Genomic DNA, 18520 nt, shown 5'->3' with positions numbered 1-18520 from the left:
AATTAAGCTCTTGTATTTAAAGGTGGGGTATGTCATTTTGGAGAAACCAGCTCGAGTGCGCTAGAATTTGAAAATACACAACCGGAAGAAATATGCTACTTCCTTACAGAGCCCCTCCTCCAACACACACGAACGCGCACATGACCAATGAGGGCACGAGATAAGTTTGTGCACAGATGGAAGGCTGACAGGCAGGTAGGCCTTCCAGTTATTTTAGCCGGGCCGGCTAAAATGATTGGTCGTGCTTTTTACAGCGCTACGGCTTCCACAGATGACATTTTTTTATGTATTTATTGTCAAAGCATTTAATATATTCATTGCTATCGGGATGTTAAGAGCATTCCATGGAATATAACAAAAGTGTTTCTGAAATAAATGACATACCCCACCTTTAAGCAGCAATGCCAGAGTGTAAAAATAATCAGTTCGGCCTTAAAATTGAATAAACATTTAGAATAAATAGCAAGAAAATGTACCTAACAGAATTAATAGTAAAAGCACTCATTATGCATTACTGTCAGGATGATTTTATGTTATGTTTTATAGGCTATTGACATTAACATAAATAACAATTTTATATTAAATTAAAGTGTAGCTGTTACTATTTTATAAACCGTCGCTTAGTTTAATCTCAAACTTTGAGTCATATTTTATCAACTCAAATTTTACACTGTATGATCAAGTATAGGTGTCAGAGGAATTTATCGGACTTAAAAGTTCATTAGCTTCCAATGAAATGTAGCAGAGTAAAGTATAAATCAGCAAAAAATGAGCATATTGAAGTTCCTAATGACATGCTTTTAGTAAAACATTCAAAGTACTACAAAGAAAACAAGACATTAGAAGTAATAGACGTTTATCCCAGGAGAGTTACCTGTGCAGGAAGCTTGTGTTTGGTGTTGTAGAGCGATCGCACCATGGCGACGACCTGCTGACCCAGGTCGAATTTGACCTCTGATGCCTGGCAGCGGGTCAGCAGGGCCGAGGTCAGCCCCACCCAGGGGTTACACTCCGACTCTGCCCTGGAGACAGAGAGCAAGACACCTGTGAGTGTGGAAGTGTGTGTGTGTGTGTGTGTGTGTGTGTGTGTGTGTGTAGGCTCCTACTGCGCGGTGAACATACAGGAGAGAAACATGTGAATACAAAAGTGACAGGTGAAGGAAATACATATATCAGTGAGTGAGTTATGGACGGCAGAACAAGGAAGGAACATACAGTATATTAAAAAGACAAGTTTAGAACTAGATGTGTAAATCTTTCAGTAGCCAACAATTCAATTTGAAATCACTTGATTCAGTACATAGGGGTGGAACATTTTATGAATGAACGCAGAGACAAATGTGTGAGAGATTATGGAGTTTTCATAATTTAAAAGGTTATATTAACTGATGGCAACAATGTTAACCCAGGAATCAAAGCTGAGACAAAAGGGAACATTTATTTGTGCTACACTATTAAACATTATTTTAGTATTTCTTAATTCTCAGTGACTCCAAGTAAATCCAGTTCTAGTTATACATAAAATAATTATATTTGTTATTTAATTAATTGGTAGGCTTTGGTTAGCTGCTATTTATTTCTCTGAAACAAATATTACAAAAAAATAAAATGTTTACACAAAATAACGAGGTAACTTTGGCATTTTGCAAGTTTTTTTTCAACAAATCAAACAGTAAGGCTTGATTAAGTGTGTAAGATTATTGTCCATCAGAAGCATTATCAAGGTTCTTATGTAGGAAAAAAAGGTGTCAATACCAGAACCTTCCAAGACAAGAATCTTGATACTTCGATAAATCGATTTCCCCCGACATTTATATCCAACATGTAGAATACTGTAATGTTATTCATTCAATAATAAGCCCTGTGTGTGACGGTAATCCTGTTAGACAATGGCTGGGTTACAGCAGCTGACTACTGTGTGTTGCTATGAATAATATAAACACATCAGCCACATAAGAATAACAGCATCAAATCAGTGGCATGACATGAGCGCAGACGGAACCATCAGGAGGTTTACAGACAAATCTAATGAATTCTGACTCGAGGAAAAAGGATGTTTGACCACTTTGCTCCTGCAGTTAATATTAAACACCTCCATGCCGATCACCAGGGGGACCAGCTGCCAGCGCTGACGGGCGGCAAAATGTTGACACGATCCTTTATGAGGTCTTCAAGACCTTTGCTAATGCTCCTGAGTAACAGATGAGCTCACACCAAGGCGAGCAAATACCAATGAGGCTAAGGCAATGCAACCTTCATGGATCTTTATTAAAATTAGTCACATGAAGAAGAGAAATCCTATGGGAACCCCAGAACGACTCATTATCTGTTAATAAGATCTAGGTTGACGGATAGATCTTGTTGAAATTATTATTCTATTAATATTATCATTAGCATGGCAGGGAGACGATGCTGTACTCATGTCCCTCTAACGCGTGCTAACACACTAGTGGTTATGGAGGTTGTAGTTTTTTTAAATAGGATGAATAAAGTATCTATCTATCCATCCACCTATCCATCCATTCGTCTATCAACACTACAAAAAGTCAGCTCTCAAAAACAGGAAAAATAGCTGTTAAGATAGGGGAAAATGTACTTGAAATCAGCAAAATAATAAAAAAAGTAAATTATTATTGACTAAATGTTGCTTATATTAACCAAATAGTAGTGTCAACATTTATATAAAAGGTTCAAGCTAAAAATATTTGTTCAAATCCTAGCCTAATCAAAAGCGTCTGCTGGTTTCTAGCAATATGTCACTTAGAACCAGTTATATAAACTCTGTATCTTATCTGTTTCATTATCTTAATATCTATTTTACAATCTATCAACCCAACTATGTATGTATTGATCTGAGAAAAGTAGAAAGCACCACTGTAGGAAATGGATGTCTCAATGCCAGCATTGCTGAAAGAAACGTATGTGATAAACATGACAAGCAGTACATTAAATATTAACGGACAGAAAAGAAAAAGAAGGAGATTGAAGATCAGAGGGGGAATCTGATATGAAAGTGCGCTTTGTTATACTTCTCTTGATTAAGGGTAGATGGTAAAAGGCTGGTATTATCCTAGAAACATGATGAGAAAATATGTAAGTGGTTGAATCCTGGTTATAAGGCTGCTGAAGTGTGTTTTACAATAGATTGTAAGGTAAACCGGATCTTGTGTGATACATGTGTGTGCATGTGTTTATCTGCAAATAAAGCTGGTGTGTATGAAACCAGCAAGTGGTGAAGAACGAGAGACATGGCTGGATTTTTTAAATCAGTCCAACTTCGCCCAGAGTCCCAAATTGTCAAGGCCTTCATCTATAAAAAAAAATCACTCAACCAGGAAGTGACTCAAAATGGCTACAAAGACACATGAAACAGCTACAGTACACTTAGACACAACACACCCAGAACAAAGGGCAGGAAAATCAAAGACAAAAAAATAACTGAAATATTAACAAAACGGTTACAAAGTGACACAAAATGACCAAAATAGTCACAAAACAACTACAAAAAGACGCAGAGAGATGTCTCAAATTACAAAGAGCCGCTAAAAGAAGCTACACAACGATAAAGTCTGCGTCTATAAAAGAGAGGTAGAGGGACTTTTGTATATTTGTGACCAGGGACACATTGTCACATAATCCACCCACAGTGTGAGACAGGCGGGGGCACAGCTGGGCTTCTGTGTGTGTCCGTCAGCAGGAGAACCCCCCCTCCATCCAGCTCCCGGGGGTGCCATGTTTTGCCAAGCTGCTTCACCTCACGATGATGCAGCTTTGGGAGCAAACAGAGCCCACTTGTGCGGTTTGGCACAGCGCTGCTTCCTGTGTTTCACCGGGGGGACAAAGAGGATCTGCTGCCTCCACTGTGTGTGTCTGTGTGCTCGCCAAATCTGTCACAGGGTGCAGTGTGAGTCACAGCCAGCCTTTTATTGGTGCTTTGGATATGACTCAGTTTATGCGGACACATTTAAGGATAAGCTTTTAGATGCAACTCAATATAGCTCCTCTTGTAGTCCCAATGAAACACATCTCCACTCTACAAACACACACAGGAAACACACTTCCATCAAAAATACGATTAAATGCTTAGTTTTAGTTAAGGTTAACCATGACCTCAAGTTTGAACTGAACACATACAACAAAAATTGAAGGTTAAATGATTCGAGTTCTTCCCAAATGATGACTGCTGGACTGCAGCAGCCATTTCAACACAAATTGCACAGTAAACACAGATCAGACCTTAATTTCAGGCTTCTAATCTTCAAAGATGCAGAATCTGTGTGTAGACATGTTGCAGCAAATTAACTTCAGCGATGTAAATGAGCAGGACTAAAGAGACGAGCAGAAAGCAAAATCCGTAATCAGAAGCTGAGTTTGTACTCAGCATGTGTTAGGATTTAAATCTGAAAGTACAGCAGCTCAGTCTGGAGTTGAAAGAAATGATTATAGCCGACTAGTCCCAGCAGTGATGCTTTGACTACAGCTCTACTGAACACACAACGTCAGTGAAATCTCTGGGTGAACTCGGAAAGCTGTGTTGTCCAAAACTAATCCCAAATCTCCTTCTGCTTCTCAGAGGAAAAAGACACTGGGAAACTCAAAAACAACTCTACTGCCCTTCACAAATACACAGATGATTTAGATGATCCTAAATCCTTTCATTGTATTTGTAACACTTCCACAATGTCATAATGCCTCTGTCAGGTAGATTCATGTATATTCAAAATCTCTAAATTGTATCTAATCAGACATGTGAAATTGTCATAATAAGCTAATTCATTCATGAAGTTATAGCCAGTGTTCAGAGTGACCCATGGACTTGGACCACCAAATTCGAATCACTTCATCCCAAAGTCCAAGTGAAAATCCTTTCAGGCATTCCTTAGAAAATTATGCAGAGAAACACACTGAACCGAAACCCTTTCCCCCCCTTGAAAACTCCCTTTAATTAGTCATTTAGTTTTCACCTCTACTCTGAGCGTCTTTCTTGTACACTAAACCAGGTCTCTACTGTTAAATAAAAAAAAGACTGGGTTACTATTGTCGTCTCATATTCTCTTAAGGGGAATTTCCGCCACAACTACAGTATCAATCTGTTGAAATGATTTGCCTAATCCTCATGGTTCCTCAGAAGAGGTGGAAATGAAACATGAAGCAGTTCCTAGATGTTGGTTCTTTGCGTACTTTAAAAACTGGAAGCTCCTGGACTATTTTGTCAAAGATGGGGTTAAGACATTTCACGAGATACTATGAAAAAACTAGCATGTAAGAAGGTTTTTGCCTTTTTCTAGCCTAGTTTGACATCATTTCTTAAATGCATTTGCTGCCATTCATTCTTAAAGTTATCTCAGCCCCTTATGCCTTGATTGATTTTTCATTTTAAGCTGTTTGTGAAGTCACGATCCACTTTTAACAAAAACAATGTGAGGTCTGATCCTGGCATATTTCAGATTGGAGGTTTTGTTGGCTTTTAAACTGATCAATGAACCAACGTGAATCTTGTTAATCAACAAAACAACAAAGTCATCAGAATCTATAAAGCTGATTAAGACATGCATACACATCTATACGAAGCTGTGGTCATGTTCTTGTGAGTTTCTAACAACTACTGGAGTGGAACTCTACTTTAAATTGAAGATCGAAACTGTTGGAAACAGTCTGCTTTGATTGAGCTGGTAGGAAAAACTCCCGACAGCATTGTCTCGGGAGGGCTTCAGAGTACCACTCACTTTTAATCAAGAACAATGGAGAAGGAGAAGAGCAATCACATCATTAGACATTTATCGATAATACAGCCAGCCTTTGCTGAGGTTCATAAGATGCCAGCTGATGCAAAAAGCCCAGAGCCTGAAGCTTCCTGTTTTTATTTCCAACTCGTAAAGTCTATGAGCAATACGCGGGTCAATAAAAGGCGCTATTCTCCATTCCCGCTATCAGTAAAATTAGAACAAAAGTCTATCATTGAAATGTCAATATGTTCCCTGGTTTTCTTTATGATAAAGATACACTATGAAACCTGTTGAAAGCTACTATAAAGAACCAAAACACACACACTATCACAAAGAAACAAATGTAAAAGCACTATATTTGGATCTGAACTTTAAAACTACATTTTCTGAAGACTCTGAGAGGGCGCCAATGCATTCAATGTTAGTTTGGAAATAGGATTTTTAGCTGTATTCAAGAATGTCAGACAAAAAAATCAAAACCTCTCACATGTTGTTACAGTAAATATAAGACTGCAGCCAGCAGCTAGTTAGCTTAGCTTAGCATAACGCCTGGTAAAAAGAAGTCCAGCAAAACAACTGGTCACTACAGTCTTATTTTGTCTGGAAAAACCATATAAAGTCAAACATCTTAATAGGTGAAATCTAGAGGTGCTGGTGCGTTCAGACATACCCAGGCTAGCTAAGTCTTTATGCTAGGCTAAGCTAACCAGCTGCTTTCTGTAGCTTCCTTCATTAACATGGATAAGTGTATTTCCCGACATTTTATAAAACCAATGCATTAACCTTGAAAGAAACAAAAGAGCAGTGAAAAAATAATAAAGAAATGTGTCTTACACTTCCTCTTTCATCATGGGGGGCCACGCTTGTAGGAGGAGCGATAGTAGCTGAAAGTCCTCCCACTTTTGTGAAGTTTCCAGCAGCTCCAGGAAAAGGGCGTGTCTTTTCTCCTCGTTCTCCACATCTTCTATCTCAACCTGAGAGGAAAGATTGGAGACAAAGACAGGAGGTGAGCCAGGCGTATTAATTAAAGACCAACAAACAAATGCCTGCCATGGTTATTGAGCACAAATTAGGTGAATGAAGATGGTTCAATAACTAGAGTAACCATCTGTTGCAATGCTTTGGATAAATGTGATGGTAAATGCCAGCATTGTCCACTGAGAGGTGGTTTTCCAGTGATTTATTATGTTCCGCTACACACAAAAGAAACAGCAACTAGAGAGCAGCGTTCATTGATTTCAAATGAAGCTCTCCATTGTGATGGTAAAACTTGACAACCTAATGATTGGAGTAGAGTTTGTGGGAAAGGCATATCTGCCAAAAATGCGACCTGAATGAACTGCGCAATCACAACCAGTCCATCCAGACAGCCAGTATCAAAGCAAACTTCAAACACAGCATTGAAAGGAGGGACAGAGGCTTCATGCAAAATATCACATTTGTCATATTTGAAAAAATGTGCCTGTGGCCAAACTTATTCTATACTATTATGAAAAAGCGAGGGATCTAGAGGGAGCGTGTAAGAGTAAAAAAGGAATGAGGGAGGGTTAATGTGGAAAAAATGAGACGAGGAGGAGGCGGAGGGAAAGTAATTAATTTTCTTCTCAAAGGTTGGCTTCTAGTGTGATTTAACAGTTCAGAGAGCGGCTGATTTCTGAGGGGAAAACTACAACCTGCCAAAGCATGGCTGCTGCAAAGACAGGCTCCGTCACACATGCACGCACGCACGCACACATACACACACACACACATAGCCCGGCACAACACATACATCATTCGCAGCCAGGCTCATAAAACATAGTTTCAGTCTCAGCGGTGGGATCACATTTATTAAAATGGATATCTATGTAAAGCCTGGCCGTATTTCATCAGTATAAAAGGTCTTTACACGGGCTAATTTATATATTTTAAGACCCTAGAAACGGTGTCTGAATGAACATGTAAACACATATCTCTTCTAAAACCTTTATTATGACAGTTTTGTAATGGCGTTAAGTAAGTACAGAAACCATCTGTGCACATCTCCGCACTGGTTTTGATCTAGCTCCAAATGTTTTTTGGTTTAGCAAATGAAACTGTCCCATTAACAGTTATTTAATGAAAAGCATTTTGAGGCAATAAATATACTTTTCTTTAGAGAAGATAAATAGATTCATTAAGATGCCAAAAGACCACCACAACAATCCTTATACATGATGAAATATTGCTTTCAAAAGAATATCTCTGTCCCATAAATAATAAACAGCTGACACTAAATGAACAAATGTCTGAATTATTTTGATTGGAGCTCCTGTGGCCGCAATGACTGCATTCATCACTACATGTTGAATTTCAAATGTGTTGTGGATACCCCTTGATTATAAAGCGTTTAAATGAAACACATCCCCGAGAGATATTTGTTGAAATCCACAGTGGCGCGATGCAGGTGAGTTGTTTGATGCTGTGTAGGTCATTGTGCAGTCAAAAGCAAAAAAGCCCCATATTGCTGGTTCACTGGCTGCTACTGGAGGTAAACACATGTGCATTTCTGCACCAGATGTTACTGCTGAATTAACTGAGGCAGAAAAATAAAGGCCCTTTTTATAGTAAATTAAATGAGCTACAAAAAGTGAAATGGCCATGGATTCAACAAAAAGCTCATATATGCATCTTATTACCCAATAATAAGAACAGCTTTACAAAACATCGACAGGAAAGACTCCCAGATTCAAAAAAGTGAACACGTATAAAAAGAGAGTTTTACAGACTAAGTGACAATGGCAGTTGAGATGTCCCTTGTCTTCAAAGAATGGAAGAATAAACAATAATATTCAGTTACTGAATAAAAAGAAAATAAGTGCATCAACATGGAGTCTAAGGAACGCAACTGAAATACAATGGAATACATTAATACATTGTTGGTAGTTAAGTTATGGATGGCTGCCGTGTCTCTAGCTCCTCTCCAAATTTGCACAATTTTTTGTTTTATTTTTGTATTTTGTCTTATGTCCTATTTATAATATGTTGCATTGTTGGAGGAGCTTGGGACCTAAGATTCTCATTGCCATAACTACACTGTAGCTACTGTGCATATGACAATAAAACCCTTGAATCTTGCACGCCTTGTAACAGTTGCTTTTTAGCAGGCAGGCTAACTGACTCTTTCTTGGAAGTAAAGGAAAAAAAACATCTTTATGTCAAATTTATAAACCATTTTACTTTCCAATTATGAACTGGCCCTACACTCTTGCTTGTGTCAGTCGTGGGGCTCCATGTAATCCACTAGCTCTTGTAATTGAGTTACACTGGATGACTGGTAATTAATCATTATTCACTCCGGCTGATATCCTTCATGAAGTACTGATACTCCTAGAGTTCAGAGTCATCAGTGCTGTTGAATATTCTAATTCACAAGCAAATGCACATGCAAATAAGTAGCAGCACAGCAGATTCTTGCAGGATGGTGTAGTGGAGCGCTTTATGATGGGTATATGGAGCAATAAATGAGCAAAGCTGAAGCTCAGGACCCTCTGGAAATGGAGGTCATTTGGGAAACAGAAATGGAATCTTAACTACCTGTAAAAATCCCTCAGTGCATCTAGAACTCTCAAATCCATCCCTGAATGTAAACCGCAACCCAAAGCCTGTTCATCATTGTTATTGCCTTACTGTGTTATGAATACTGAACACTCTCTTGCTATTGAAGCATGTTATAAAAGTTTTACGGCCACATTTATTCATTATTTGAAAATTCAAGGGTATGCCAGACCGTGGGATTTCCTGATGATATTTTGATTGCATGTTCTATGTAGAAAACCCATTACAAATTGTACCCAAACACATACAAAATATGCAATTGTCTCAAATATAAACACACACCTACATCCTTTCACCCGCTTGCACACACAGACACTCATTAAATCTCACCTACAGTAGACCGCAAATTAAATCGCTGCCAATTACCACGTGGCTGTGAGGCTTTTATTTTCATAACAAGGAAGGACGGTAATTAATTTTGCCTCATGATTAAAATCAACATTTCCTCAGTGGTGTGGTAGAAAGATCAGAGTGCAGCAGGGCAGAGGAGAATAATAAGGGAGGGAGGGACATGCCTGTCATAACACAATACCATAACTCTAAGCAGAGAATAGCTGGCAAATTGGATGTGACACATAGTCTCTCAGTCAATCATTCTTCATATATTCCTCCCTCTGCCTCTTTACAAAACGTAGTCCCTCTTGTCTCTTTACATCAGTCCGTACCAGGTTCAGTAAGTTAGACAGCAATATAAATGCTCTGTATATTTGTTATTTGTCTTTTTTACATAGTCACCACTTCGCTAAAGTATATGGAGGACAACCTTTAGAACCTCCCCTACAAATATTAACTTTACAATTACAGGATTTAGGATAACTAGCCAACACAGGCCTATCAATCCTTAGATTTCTTTAAGTGCGTTTTTTTCTTGCCTTTACAAAACCACAAACACAACAGTGTAAAGAACGGATTCAACAGTCTGTTTATTTACTCTGATATTAGCTGCAACCTGTTAGCATGGCCGTCGCACTACAGTAGCTAACTGCAGTAGTAACGGATTCAACAGTCTGTTTATTTACTCTGATATTAGCTGCAACCTGTTAGCATGTCCGTCGCACTACAGTAGCTAACTGCAGTAGTAACGGATTCAACAGTCTGTTTATTTACTCTGATATTAGCTGCAACCTGTTAGCATGTCCGACGCACTAGCTAACTGCAGTAGTAACGGATTCAACAGTCTGTTTATTTACTCTGATATTAGCTGCAACCTGTTAGCATGTCCGATGCACTAGCTAACTGCAGTAGTAACGGATTCAACAGTCTGTTTATTTACTCTGATATTAGCTGCAACCTGTTAGCATGTCTGACGCACTACAGTAGCTAACTGCAGTAGTAACGGATTAAACAGTCTGTTTATTTACTCTGATATTAGCTGCAACCTGTTAGCATGTCTGACGCACTAGCTAACTGCAGTAGTAACGGATTAAACAGTCTGTTTATTTACTCTGATATTAGCTGCAACCTGTTAGCATGTCTGATGCACTAGCTAACTGCAGTAGTAACTGAGTGTTAATTTCAAGCCAAAGGTTCATATCATAGCTGCATTAGCTTGCGGGGATGTACAAAGGGTTACATTAAAAAAAACGACTGTCCCACATTCACTGTATCCATTCAATTAAGCTCAAACTAGCTTATTTAGCGAGCTAACGTAGCAACAACCCATAAGTCAATAGTATCAGTCATTTCAGACAATACAATCAAAGAAAAGAATCCTGTTATTCATCATCGAATTAAATACAACTATGAATTCAGAATTGATGCAGTATGTAACAGTAAAGGGAATGTTTTCTTTCCTTGAATGATTAACTACTGTTATTATTATATTGGTAATAACAATTTATCATTGCTATGTACATTTCTTAAACTTTTTGAATCTTTTTGAATAAAATATTAACAAAAAATGTGTTTGGATGATATGAAGCTATTTTATAGAGAGGGGAAAAAAAGAAGAAAAAAAAGAAATGAGTGGGGCTAGAGCTAGACACACAAACACACATACTCACACAAACAAACATCAACAGAGCAGTTCACGTAAGCCAGTTGCAACTGCTAATGCTAAGAGGTCAACAAACAATACAGCACCCTATAACGCAGCGTCCACACGGCGGCGTGCGTTGAAGCTTGCCGGCGGGCGTGTCTGAAGCTCGACCAACAACCAATCACATGAATCTCCCGCCCCGGACACACAAGCACGCGGTTGATTGGCTAGAGCTTGTACTGGCATATGATTTGATTGGCTGGCGCTTCCGTCGAAGCTTCAAAAGTTGAACATTGCTCAACTTTTGAAGCGAGCAACGCGAGCAAAGCGAAGTGACGCTCCCACAATGCAGTTCGGCAAAGCGTGACGTCACCCCATTCAAAGTGAATGGGCAGAAGCGTTGAAGCTTCAACGCACGCCGCCGTGTGGACGGGCCGTAACGGTGTGTGACAAAGAGCAGAGCTTGCATTAAAGCAAACACATAAACAAAAAGCTACCAGCTCTCCCTGCCTGTATTTCAAGCTTCAGAAACACTTTTCTTTTGTCTGCTGGCATAGGAAACAGAGCTGTTACAATGATGTCAACCACATGCTACATGCTCGCCCACTGTGACTCCAAGAAGCCATGCTTTTAGCAAAATGATACACAGGGACACAGGGAGTGAGAAGAAAGCATGGAAATAAAGTGAGCAGATGGAGGATGCTGAAGAAAATGAATTTTGACAACTATAGTTACCAGCAGCTGCTATGTTTTTTTTAAAAGCTTTTTACTTTTCGGAACAGCGAAAAGGGATAACCTGAGTGGATGCTGGGGCTTTTGTGTACTGTACCTTGGTGCAAGTTTGTAAATTGGTATTGCATTGGAAAGCAATATTGGGTCAATAAACGGTTCTTTTCAGCACTGACATTTGTAATTACCCACATTACCACACACACGCACAAAATATATGAAATATTTTTCCTTTATCCTGAACTAAGAAGACAGATAAAAATGTCATCACTTCTGATGTTTTATAAAGTTGTACAGGAAACCATTTCTAAAGGACAAACAGCAAATTACAGAATGTGTGTGTCCGAAAAGGCTTGTGTAGTCAGACAGGGTATCTCTACTCTGATTAAAAACTGCAATGCAGTCTTACTCTGCTATCAGCATATGATAATAAAACAGGGGGTGAAAAAAAGGATGTGTGTGTGTGTGAGAGAGTATGTAAGAAAGACAGACAAGAGCTGCTTTGGGGCAACTGTGCGATAGACAGATCAGAAAGCCATGTGGACACACACACACACACACACACACACACACACACACACACACACACACACACACACACACACACACACACACACACACACACACACACACACACACACACACACACACACACACACACACACACACACACACACACACACACACACACACACACACACACACACACACACACACACACACACACACACACACACACACACACACACACACACACACACACACACACACACACACACACACACTTCATCAAAAATAAAAATGGAGCTAAGGAATAAAAAGACTGCAGTAGATGGTTTGTGTGGGTTTGTGTGTGTGTGAGAGAGGGCTAGACAGATGAAAGTGTAGTCATCTTTTCCTCCTGAGAATTACTGGCATGAGACTTCTCTCACTTCATTTAGAAGAAGACACCCACACACACATAAACACACACACTAAAACATAATAAGGACCATGCAAACACATTCAAAAACAATCAGCTGAATGCCACTGAAACAGAGCTTCAATAAAATCCTGTGAAATAATTTCCTCCATATGTCACCGTCTCTCCTGAAGGAATAAACCCTCCACGGATAAATATTCCGACATCAAAGCGCTCTCCAGTAGTCTTGTAAAATTGTAACGGCTTTCAACACACAGGTGACACTTGAGGGTAATACTGCAGGTAATTTTAGACACACGTGAATGAAGGAAGCCCTGCTATACAGTACACTAAATCGCACAAGTGAACATTAAGGTTATCAGCGATGTGAGCCCCCAACCATCTTTTGAGGTATTTTTTGTTGATTGTTTGCCAACATCTAAGAGCTAAAATGCATATTTAAGGTTTTTTCTAATGAGCTTAAGCACTTTTTTGAATTCGTATTCCATGCTATTGTTAATGGTTGGTTGCAAAATAAATGAACTTGTTCCTCTTAAGCTCATTTTCAGGTTTCATAAATGCATTTTGTGCCTCTACTGTGACATGTTTACATGCTTTTATGTAAAAAAAAAGCTCTTTATTTTCCTAATACTGACTGTGCTGCAGCACCTCTTTTCACCCTCTGTCTGAAACCAGACCCCAGTCTGCTCTGATTGGTTAGCTGGCCTTCACTGTTTTGATCAGTCAACCACTTAGACATGTCCCGTGCCTTAGCCTATCACATACAATGTGTTGGAGCGCTACCCAATAGTAGCACGACTGTTACAAAGTCACTGTGTTCTGGATGCCAACAAAAGGGGTGCAATTGACAATAAAACAATATTACACACATCAGGAAAGGGAACCCCCAAAAAAGTACGATAGTAAAATGCTGCAGTGTACGGTAATATAATAGTCAATCACCCTGAAGAACTTTACTGAGTTATTACCGCCTCGGTGAAAGGTGCTGACTGACATTTTGTCAACATATCACTCCTGTTTTCAACTAATCATAAAGCACTGTCACTTGTTGGTGAATGAGCGCTGTCCATGAAGCTGCAAAGGTGAATAAAAGGGTGGGTTTTCATACAATGACTTGATAAACTGGCCGTTTGTCCTTTCTTGTCATGTAATGGCAAATAGTATAATGTGCTTTCCTGGCAGTCAAGCCGGTAACAGTGACAGAAATGCAGTTACGAGTGATTTTGGAGTTTCAACCGATGCCAATAAACTTGTAATGTGCCTTTTAAATGTTCATGAAAGCCCCATTTTGTAATTGTATTCATATATACTCACATAAATATTACAACCCAAATATTATATGCGTATTGGAATCCTTCAAAGCTGTTTTAGTCCAAGCGCCAATCTGGTGTGCACTCTGAGGAACCGTAGCATAACGCAATCAAGACATAAAATGAGAAAACTGGGATCAAAGCGTCAGTCAGCATTTGCAAATTAGGGGCTCGCTTGAAAGATTTCACCCCACTTGTAACGAGATCCCTCCTCCAGAACTGATTAGACAGACGCTGGTTCAGTGTCTGAGGTTGATTTGAAATAAATAAAGAGAATCGCCAATTTGTTACGAGAGACGACTGAAAAAACTGTTCATATTTATTTCACTTTTCATTAATCTAAAATAAACGACATGCATCACTGCATAAGAATTGAATAATATTGAAATGAACTTTGGTTTGATACTTTCCCGGCTTCCAAAGGGAATATAATGGCGCGTTTCCACTACAGCGCGGAGCACGGTTTAAGAGGGCTGTGACGTCAGCGGCCCGTTTTTGGTTGCGTTTCCACTTGGCCTAGTACCGGCCGGCGGGTCCTAATTCACAGTTTTTCTGGCCTCATAAAATCGTGGGTCTAGGGCCAGAGACAACGAGGCTGAGTCGGGCTGAGTATGCTAAACTAGAGAGAGAATCGCTGGCAAGGGGGCTACAACTACAACAAGATGGACATATTTGACCGTGATTTAATTGTAATACACGTTTCAAAATGATGCCGAAGTAACAACATACTGATACCGGTTAGTAAAAACCATGAATTAATGCTTTGTCAAGTCTGCAGACAGACGGCAGGCGAAAAACCTTTTAAAATGCGTGTTTTTCTAGATGGAGATTGGCTAAGCTAACGCAGTATATGCTCCGACCGTCCACACTCACAACAACGGCCTATACAGACATAAATAAAGCAGCGACTGTATTCACCATGACACAGGCAGTCTGTGGTGTGTACTTGTTTAACTTTTGTCTAGTTTCTGAACAGATATGAGGAGCTGTGAGCTCTGAGTGCTAACAGCTAACGGCTGTGTTGTTTTTCTGGGGTTCTCATTGAAGATGACGTCACGGCTCCGCCTACACTGCGTTACTATATAGATCAGGGATGGGCAATTATTTTTTACAAGGGGCCACTTCAGAAACTCGAGCTGTGTTGGGGGGCCGAATCAAAAATAAGTTGAACTTAATTCTGCTCAATATACCAATACTGAAAAGGTGTTTTACAGTATGTTAAAGATAAGAAATGAATCAGCTTTATACAAAAATAAATGAGTGCTTTTGATTTTTGTTTTTCAGTTCATTTTACTTGTTCAGTGAGAAAAATCCAGTCTGTCTTGGGCTTGAACAAGTGCACGGAAATCTGGTTCAATGTCTGAGGTGGATATGCGAAGGACAGCTGAGAGGTGATCATCAGTGATAGAGGATCTGTATCTGGATTTGTTGAACTTCATCACTGAGAATGTCTGTTCACATATGTAGGTAGATCCAAAGAGGACCATCATCTTCTGAGCACGTCTCCTGATGTGTGGAAAGTTCTCCTCTTTCAGGGAAGCGTAAAACTCAGGCAGTGAGACTGACCTAAAGTGCTCTGACAGAAGTGTGTCAGACTGCAGGTCAATGAGTTCAAGCTGAACATCACTGGGTGCATCATCCACATGGCATGTAAATGGGGAAAAGATCATGTTCATTTTATTCTCAACTGTTTTGAAGTCTTTAAATCGCCTTGAAAACTCACCATGCAGTGCTTCTAACATGGATGAGTACCTCTGGAGGTGATCAGCTGATGGTGTGGCTTCCTTCAGTGTTGGCAAGTGCGTGAGAATGTTGTCCTCCATTTGGCTTGAGAGAAGCTGCAGCTTTCTCATGAAAGCCTTCACTGCACTGTACATGTCATGCACAAAAAGGCCCTTGCCTTGCAGTTTGACATTTAGTTCACTCATTAGTGCAGTCACATCTACAGCAAAACCAAGGTCTGCCATCCAGTCTGCATCTGAAAGCTGTGGGATGTCGTTTCCTTTCTTCACACAGAAGTCTTGAATCTCTTCTCTCAGGTCCCATACTCTTTTCAGCACTTTGCCCAGGCTGAGCCACCTGACAGTTGCATGGTAGGGTATGTCACGATGTTCAGTCTCACTTTCCTCTAAAAGTGCAACAAACTGTCTGTGATTCAATGCTCTTACCCTGATGAAGTTAACTATTTTAGTTACAACATCAACAACATGGTTAATTTTTAACACTGACTTACACAACACTTCCTGATGTATAATACAATGCAAAAATACAAATGTCTGCTCAGGGTTAATTTCTGTCACTTTATCCTGCATTCTCTTCAATAGTCCAACATTTTTCCCTGTCAGATTTGGACAACCATCCGTTGTCACGCCTGCCAGCTTGTCCCATTTCAGTCCCAACTTTTCCACACACCTGTCGTACAATGGACAGCTTCCCCCCCCCATCTATGTATATACTCGCATTTTAGACTCTGTTACTAACTGTATATCTGTAGACTTGGTATGTCTTAAATGTCCGGTTAGGATGTATTAGAACGAAATCTAAAATGAAAATTGTAAATAAGCCATCTGTATGTAAAAAACCACCTGTATGTAAATTGTAAATAAGCCATCTGTATGTCAAATATGTCTTATATGTCTTAAATGATATGATGAATTGGAAATGGGGGACCCTGATGTAAACAAGACGAAAGTCTTTCTCTGGTCTGCATCCCCTTAACAATTGTATGTTTTGAGCTGTACTGTACTGTACCCAATATACAAGCTGTTAATAAACTTTTCAATCAATCAATCAAACATGCATTTACCTCCGTGAACAAATCACTCCCTGTTGTTGTCCCTTTCATTGACTGCATGGCTGCCAGCTCCTCCGTGATTTTGAAGTCTGTAGTTATCCCACGTAGGAAGATGAGTAGCTGGGCAGTGTCACGTACATCGCAGCTCTCATCCAAAGCCAAGGAAAAAAAGTCAAAGTTGACCGCTCTGTTCTGCAGCTGAAGCTCCAGATTTCCCGCGATGTCCTCAATTCTCCTCGTAACAGTGCGTCGGGAGAGCGGCACTTTCTCAAATGCCTCCTTTTTCTCCGGGCATATTAGTGCGGCAGAGTCCAACAAACACTCCTTAATGAACTCTCCGTCCGAAAACGGTTTACTTTTAAGACATAACTCGTCTTGACAGCTGCATCTCTGATGTGGAATGTTTTGTGAAAATGTGTTGTTTGCTTTGCAGCTTAGCTAGCAAAGCATCCGACCCCTTTGCCCGCTCTTCCTCAGACAGGTTCTTGTATTTATCTGCGTGTTTGGTAGCATAGTGGCGACTCAAATTGTACTCCTTGAACACAGCGACCTGCGCACCACAAACTAAACACACAGCTTTACCTTTCACTTCTGTAAATAAATACTTAGCGGTCCATGTCTTGTTGAAAACGCGGCATTCAGTATCGATCTTTCTTTTTTTGCCCTTAGCGGACATTTCGAGGACTAGCCGGCCAGCATCACTCGTAGCTGTTCACGGCATGCGCGTTTACGTAAATAAATTTAAAAAACAGCAGCGCCCTTTTCAAAATAAAAGCAACACAGTTAGAAAAGTATTTACGCCATGCAAGCAATACAGTTGTGTTGCTTTTATTTTGAAAAGGTTGCTGTTTTTTTTCATTATGTTATAATCAACCTCACACGGGCCGGCCAAGGCCGGCCAACGGGCCGGATGTGGCCCACGGGCCGTAAAATGCCCACCCCTGATATAGATACTACCCCAGTTCCTAAACTGTAATGGAAATGCACCATAAAGTGAGCCAGTCCTAACGAGGCCTAACCATACCGAGCGAGGCCGTGTAGTGGAAATGCGCCATTACATCAGGGAAAATCATTGTTTCAATTTACCCCAAAACCCAAAAATGTGAATGAAACAACCTTCAGGACTTATTTTAGACTCAAAATAAACTTCTTAGAGATCAAATCAAATGCTCACGCACATTTGTTTTATTTGTTGAGAATTAGTTTAGACTTGACAAGGATTTCGGAGGGTTTTAAAGGTCCCCTATTACACTGTTTTTCATCAATATATTATAGGTCTCAGATATATACAAAAAACATGTCTCTGAAGTGTTTGGCTTGAAATACCAAACAGATCATGCATTGTCATAATCCCCTCTGTTTCAGCCCTGTTTCAAAAGTGCTGATTCTCTGTCTGTTACTTTAGATGAAAATAAGGAGCCACTCCCCACGCCCCTCTGAGAGATATTTGGTTAAAAAGAACACAATGGTGCTCTAGGAGGAGAT

At 39.8% G+C, this 18520-nt stretch overlaps 1 protein-coding gene across 8 annotated transcripts in view; it reads right to left on the bottom strand.

The window, feature by feature from the left end:
- The window catches only part of nbas (NBAS subunit of NRZ tethering complex), a 183114-nt gene that overhangs the window by 14058 nt on the left and 150536 nt on the right, over positions 1 to 18520 (bottom strand). For all 8 annotated transcript variants that reach the window (XM_034144125.1, XM_034144126.1, XM_034144127.1 and 5 more), the window contains 2 exons: positions 6561 to 6700; positions 875 to 1022 (listed from right to left, as the gene is read on the bottom strand). In XM_034144125.1, coding sequence (XP_034000016.1) covers positions 875 to 1022; positions 6561 to 6700 — 288 coding nt within the window. The remainder of the gene's footprint in view (positions 1 to 874; positions 1023 to 6560; positions 6701 to 18520) is intronic.

This window comes from Trematomus bernacchii, unplaced genomic scaffold (genome assembly GCF_902827165.1).
Source record: "Trematomus bernacchii unplaced genomic scaffold, fTreBer1.1, whole genome shotgun sequence".
Lineage (NCBI taxonomy): Eukaryota > Metazoa > Chordata > Actinopteri > Perciformes > Nototheniidae > Trematomus > Trematomus bernacchii.
Note: the sequence above shows the minus strand (reverse complement) of the source record. Positions and strands in the feature narration are given on the sequence as shown.